Below are 6,539 nucleotides of genomic sequence, written 5' to 3'. Positions count from 1 at the left end.
TTGTGTGAGGTGATTTGTGCAACATGCAGCGCGCAGGTGTAGTGGTGTGCGAATATTGTTGGAGAAAATTAACGGGAAGTATTGTGATCGGAATAGTATCACTGGGTGGCTGGTAGGTGCTGCCATCTGTGTCGTGAAAAAAGCTTGAAGATTACACTTATTCCAGGGAAGTTGTTGTTTTGTTCTACGAAAATAGTTGCATTTACAGACCGAACCTAGAAAAAATATATTATAAAACTAATAACCGCTTAAATATTTTATATTTTTTTAATTTAATGATTACTCAGTTGTATGATAATTACTCGTGAAATAAATGAAAATAAAACTATGAAATCTGTTCAACACAAAATGTTTGAACTATTTTATACAAAGAATAAAATTTAATTGAATTTAATCATTTATTCCTGATACATAATATTTATATTACACAATTTCGCAATCTTACATCAAAAACAATAATTGAAACAAAAGTAAAGTCTTTCAGCAGCTACCGCAACAACAAGTAACCGCCGTTATCTTATCACACTCAAGTGTATTCTATCGCTAGGTGAAATTTATCACCCCGCCTTGGGTCAACTGGTTTCAACGTGTGACAGAACACGTTTTACCCACGCAGACTGAGTGGCTAGACAAAACGACACATCATGATTCAAAGTGCAGCTGATTGTCAGCAAAACAATAAAAAAATATGAAAATTGAAAAAACATGCCAAAGTTTTAACATTTGAATGAAAAAAGTGTCTTAAATGCATTTACACTAGTTCAGTTGTATTGAAATCATAAGTGTTCAAAAAATGTTAGATTTGACGAAAACAATAACTTTTTGCGGTACGGCACATCGTAAATTAGCATGATTTTAGCTTGACGTACTATTTTCAAAAATTTAAAAATATTTCTATGAATTCATTTGAAAATATATTAAAGTATGACGTCATTTTGCGACCTGCGTAAAAATAAACAAATAAAAGCGTTTCATTTGATTAAAAAAGGAAAAATAAACGTTGGCGTTTGTCCACGATCTATACAAAGACTCCATTCCAACTTCACATAAATGGGGTCGTAGAACTCCAATTTGATTTTTTAAGTGAGAAAATAAAATATATTACATGATGTTATGTTAAACGCTGAAATATCGAACTCATCAGTATGGCAAACCTTTTAAAACAATACATCAAAATTCTTATTGTTATAAATCCCACCAATCGTTCAATGGTCTGATAGCCGTGCGATCTGACAAGGCGCGTGTCCTGTGCGTGCTTGGTTTGACCCTACCAGTTTTGAAATAATTTTTTTGTATGCAGAAAAACTGTACATTGAAAATCTTTTCGCATTTTTTTTTAGCTTACGATTTTACCACCCTTTTTTTAGCTGTGAACGAGACGTTTCCACATTCGCGATAAGCATTATGAAAACAGAAAAATCTGCTTCAAATATTTAAAAAAAATCATTAAATTTACCATAAAGACATAAAGTCACGCACCTGCTCGATCCCAGCTCGCCACACACTTGTCCGGCACCCAACCTGCACCTTCTACTACACGTAAACACGCCGCACGCACCCACACACCCAAATCAGCGTCGTCGATGCACATAATATTATGCTTGTTGATTTACTTTTTCACCACAAACAACAACAACAACAACGTGCGCCGCACTCACCCACTCATACACAAACAGCAAGAGAGCGCGAGCGCAAGAGTTCTCTTTCTCTCGGAATCAATCCAGGAACCGACGTCGCCTCGCCGCCGTCGTTTTACAAGGGTAAGGTCTCTCTTTGAGGAAGCACGACACGACACGACACGACCAGGGAACTCACCACCAAACAGCTGATCGGTGTTTCCGCGAATGAGATGCAACAGCGAGCGAGTGTGTGTTGCGAGTTTGCTCTCGCGAGAGACGAGCTCGGCTCTGAGTGTCTCTGAATCGGTCGTCAAACAGTTTGTGGCCGCGGACGGGCTCGCCAGCGTACGACGAGTTCAGTTAGAAATCAACAGTAAACAGAAACGGACGGAAAAGTAGGATTTTAGTTCCAGAACCTCCTCCTCTCAAATTCAAACATAAAACACTTGGACACTGCGAGCAAGAGTGAAACTTGTAAAGTGGGAACAGAGTAGAAGCAAACACACAGAATACCCGGAGTCCAGCCAAGAAATAGTTTCCGTCATAAAATTTTTATCCAGCGAGTGTGTCGGGCGAGAATATCCTGGAACCGTGAAACTAGACGAAACACTTGGAACAAAACGTGAACGGTTTAAACAGCAGAGTGTCACGGAACAAACTATGCTGGAGAGAAGAACATCCCGGAAGCAGTTAACGGAACTTCGTCGAGAATCCTGCAACTATTTACTCAGCGATACTCCCGAAGGGAGTCTGTGAAACAAATACGCACAATTTTTGTAGACTTTTCCGGTACAGTTCCGGAAGTGTAACGAAGCAGCATCCCGGGGTCAGTTGAACCAATCAGAGAAATTTGTGTTGAGAAAACAAAAATATTCGCGAGTGAGTGAATGGAATAGAATACACTAAAATTACAAGAAAAAAAAATCAATTTTGTGAAAAAACACAGATTTTCGTAAAAATAAGCAATCAACAGTTCGCCAACAGTGACGATGCAGACGATGCTCTTCGGTGACAACTCAGAGGAAAATACTCCCGAAAAGTACGGGGCCAACCGCCAGAGATACAGTCTAATGTCGATGAACTTGTAAATCTGATAATTTACGGTTCTGCACCGACAGCCAACATCGGGCGCGTGTGTGAGCACGCAGACAGAAGAGTTGCCGAAAACGCAGTGCAAGGAAGAACGGTGAGAATAGCGACACAAAAGTGCACACAGGTGATGCAGATTTACGTTGTTTTTTTGTGGATGTGTAACGCGAGTGAATTGCACCAGCTGCAATCGTGAAATTTGATAAGTGGTGAAGAGCAAAGATTTCAAGTCACGTTGAAGTTAAAAATTTGAAAAAAGCGAAACATGATTTTTGAGGAAAAATGAGTGCTTGACAAACGAGAAACAAAGTGAAGAGAAAATCCAAAACCAAAAAATTACGTGAAACACAGAAAATTAAAAAAAATTAAAGAAGACCAAACCGAAAACCCAAAACAAGTGCAACCAGTGACAACAGTTAGTGGGCAGTGCAAGTGTCCCACACCCCGCAGAATATGGTGCCTCAGCACGGCCACGACCTGCAGCTAGTGGTGTCCCAGTCGACCGCCGAGCAGATGATGGATACTACCGGTGTTGTGGTGGTTCAGCAGGTCCAGCAACAGCAGCACCAGATCAGCACCATGAACCACGCACTTCAGCAGCAACAGCAGCAGAATCTGCTCGAATCCGTGCTGCAACAGCAGCAGCAGCAACAGTCCCAAGTGGTGAACAGTCCCGAGCAAATGATGGCCCAGCAGCAGCTGAATACGGTCATGTTCGGCTCCCAGATGGTGGACAAGAACTCCAGCACGCCGTACACCGATGCAACTCAGGTGAGTGAACTTCGGAAATTCGATTGCAAGTGATAAGGGGTTTTGAGGATGATTAAGAGTTCTTTTGAGGTGACGAAAAGTGTGTCAACAGTGCACAGTGTTTGTGGTTTCGGCTTGATGTAGACAGATGGTCTGATTCTGATAAAGTGGGATTTCCCGAAATCGGTCCTCTGAGTATTTCAGCATGTGGAGTGTGTTGTGGAATTTGGGGTGACTTACTCACTTTAAATTTGTTTTTGGTTGATATTTTCTATTTCTGCACTTGGTGTTGATTTTGAACATAAATTATATCATGTTTAATATATTTTTTGAAAATATATTAAATATTTCAAAATGATTTTTTATTTTCAAGGCTAGTCTCAAAAAATCAAGAAAAAAAATAAAATCATTTTTTTTTCAAAATTTTAATTGAAATAGGCATGGTATCTAATTCAAACAATTAAAAATCTTATTTCTGCGTGAATAATCGTTTTTAGCATGATGAAAACGATATAGAATTATGTGTTTATTTTTAAATTTTGATCTACAGTTTTCGCATTTTTTTTTTGTCAGAATTTGTTTGTTTTTTTGTCTATGGCTATAGCAAATATTTTTTAAACTTTTTGAACCCACCTCCACCCTTTCCCCTTCTTCAAAATTGGCTAAAAAAATCTGGGGACAAAAAACATGTTTTCAAAAAACTTCAAAATTGTAACATAAATTTAAGTCACATCAGCTGAAATCTATTCAAAATGTATTCCTCTGCGTTTAGAATAATTTTTAGCATGTTTGGATTTATTCAAAAAGTATCTGATTTTTTTTTTGTACAGTACAACAAAAAGTTTTTTTTCGCAAAAAAAAAATTGTTCGCCATAACTTCATTTTTTGAAAACGTTTTCAAATATTTCCTTCGATCAAACATAACAATAATTAAGTAAACAACAATAAATCAATGTGTGATTCCAATCTGCGGGATAGTTTGAATGAATAAAATCAATTTTATTCATAATCTATCAGGGCGTTGCAGATATTTTTCATTTTTTACGAGAATAAAGAAATTCGTCAATACTTAGATATTTTGAAACTAATTATTACAAAACAACTGCAGCAATGCATGTTAAAACACTTTTTTTTAAATAAAATTTTCGAACCATGGCGTTTAATTTCAATTTATGGATTTTGTTTTGTGCTCATCGGTTGTTAAAATATTTTCGATTGATAAAACGTAAATTTTTGCATTTTTCATAAAATTTGTTTACCTTCGGAATAATAAAATGGACGTTGCCATTTTTTATAGTTTTTTATTTATTTTAATATCCAATGTCACATTGGATATTTAAAAAAAAACTAAAAGAAATAGGACTTTTTTTATGTATTCATCGATTTTTAATAATTATTTATAAAGCATCTTAATTTTTAATGCATCATGTGTAACTTTTTGGTTCCAAATAATAAATTTGATTTTGAATTAAAATTGATTTTTAAATAGAAAAAAAAATGCAAACATTCAAAACTTGACTAGGTTTCAATCGGTGGCCAAAATTGGATGCTTATATTAATTTATTTTGGAGTTAATTTCAATTAAAGGAAGAAAATATATAATAAATATGCTTTAAAATTTATTTTCAGAAATATGTATGAAAAGGTATTTGTTCTAATGAAGATCATACGAAAAATAAAAGGAAAAGAATTGCGAGCAACTTTAATCTTGAATAAGTGGTTATTTGTGAGAAATTAAGTGTCACCACAAGAAAATTATCTGAAATTTTTTTCCAATTATGACGATTTCTTAGAAAAGACATTGAATTTGTAAAAACTTAATTTAGCGATACAACGGGTTCAAAGTTGAAAAAAATTACTTTTAATTTCAAAGTTTTTTTTAGAAAAGAAAAATGTGTTGTTAGCATATTCATATTTAATTTTACGAGTATGTTACAGAAAAAATACCTCAAATATCCTTCAAATTTCAAGATTCCTTAACGAGACAGAAAACACTAATTAGTCCTTTTTTTGACTCTACGGCTGTTCGCTCCAAATTCCCAACGAAAAAAAAAATCCCCCCAAAAAAGCTAAACGAAAAAAGTCCCTCCACCATATCGCTCAAATAAATCAAAAAAAAAACCAAAGAATCGTACGACAGCCCAGCTGCTGGCTGGCTGGCTAGCCCCAACCAGAGTCCTTCTCCTGGAGAGATAGATCTAAACTGTGTGGTGGGGGCACAAAGTTTGCCACCACCACGGGCCCCAGAAGTCCAACCAGCCAAAGAAGAATGATAAAACATAAATTTAACTTCCTGTGCAACGGCACCACCACGTAGTACTGATTTCGTCTCCTTAACTGGAAACCTGAAGGAGGGGGATTCGTGTGCACGGAAACACACGGAAAGTTCTGGTTTTGCTTGATTTGGCTTTGGACACATTTTGGGGGATGAATTACAAGGGATATTCAAGCGTAAAACTCGCTGACCCCAGCTAAGAGGGTCAACTTTTGGGGGAAATCCAAAAAAAGGCAATCCGACAAAATTCTTTCCGTTCACTCTAGCCACAGAACTTCAACTGCCAGCCAGGTTCTGGAGCGCGTCGCAGAGGTACACGTCTACTGGCTGCTCCATAATTTATATCTTCTAGATTAAACATAAATTTCCATACAATCTAGACGCATTCCTCGTTGCCTCGTGTTCGTGTCTTCACCGTTCCCCTACTGCAGCATAATTCGTCTTCTTGAAAGACGGTAGAGGAAATGTTTCACGTGGCCAGGGAAAAAAAACTACCGAAAAGGTGAAGGAAAAACGGAAACTGAATTTTCGTCATTTGGAGCAAAGTTTTTCTTATCGGAATATGCTCAAAAGTCTTTCCTAGTAAAGGATTCAATTTATCTTAAAAAAAAATTAAACTCTATCATAATACTAAATAACTTTTATTTCAGCGAATGGTTTCCAAACTAGACCTAAATTTGGGATCAAATTAGTTTCAACCGTTTTTTTTTGCTCGGGGTTCGTCGCTTGTTCTTCATTTTTTCTCTCTAAACGTCTAGCTTTTTCTTTTTCTCCAAAACCTATCAGAAAGTCAATACAAGTTTACA

General features: G+C 36.5%; 1 protein-coding gene across 1 annotated transcript in view; it reads left to right on the top strand.

Annotated features, from left to right (window-relative positions):
- Positions 1 to 1,928: 1,928 nt before the first annotated feature.
- Positions 1,929 to 6,539, top strand: part of LOC120420354 (myb-like protein I) — a 144,359-nt gene continuing 139,748 nt past the window's right edge. Inside the window, exon 1 of the mRNA XM_039583350.2 lies at positions 1,929 to 3,479. Coding sequence (XP_039439284.1) covers positions 3,162 to 3,479 — 318 coding nt within the window. The 5' untranslated portion in view covers positions 1,929 to 3,161. The remainder of the gene's footprint in view (positions 3,480 to 6,539) is intronic.

Source organism: Culex pipiens, chromosome 3 (genome assembly GCF_016801865.2).
Source record: "Culex pipiens pallens isolate TS chromosome 3, TS_CPP_V2, whole genome shotgun sequence".
Taxonomy (NCBI): domain Eukaryota; kingdom Metazoa; phylum Arthropoda; class Insecta; order Diptera; family Culicidae; genus Culex; species Culex pipiens.
This window is presented reverse-complemented; position numbering and strand designations above follow the sequence as displayed.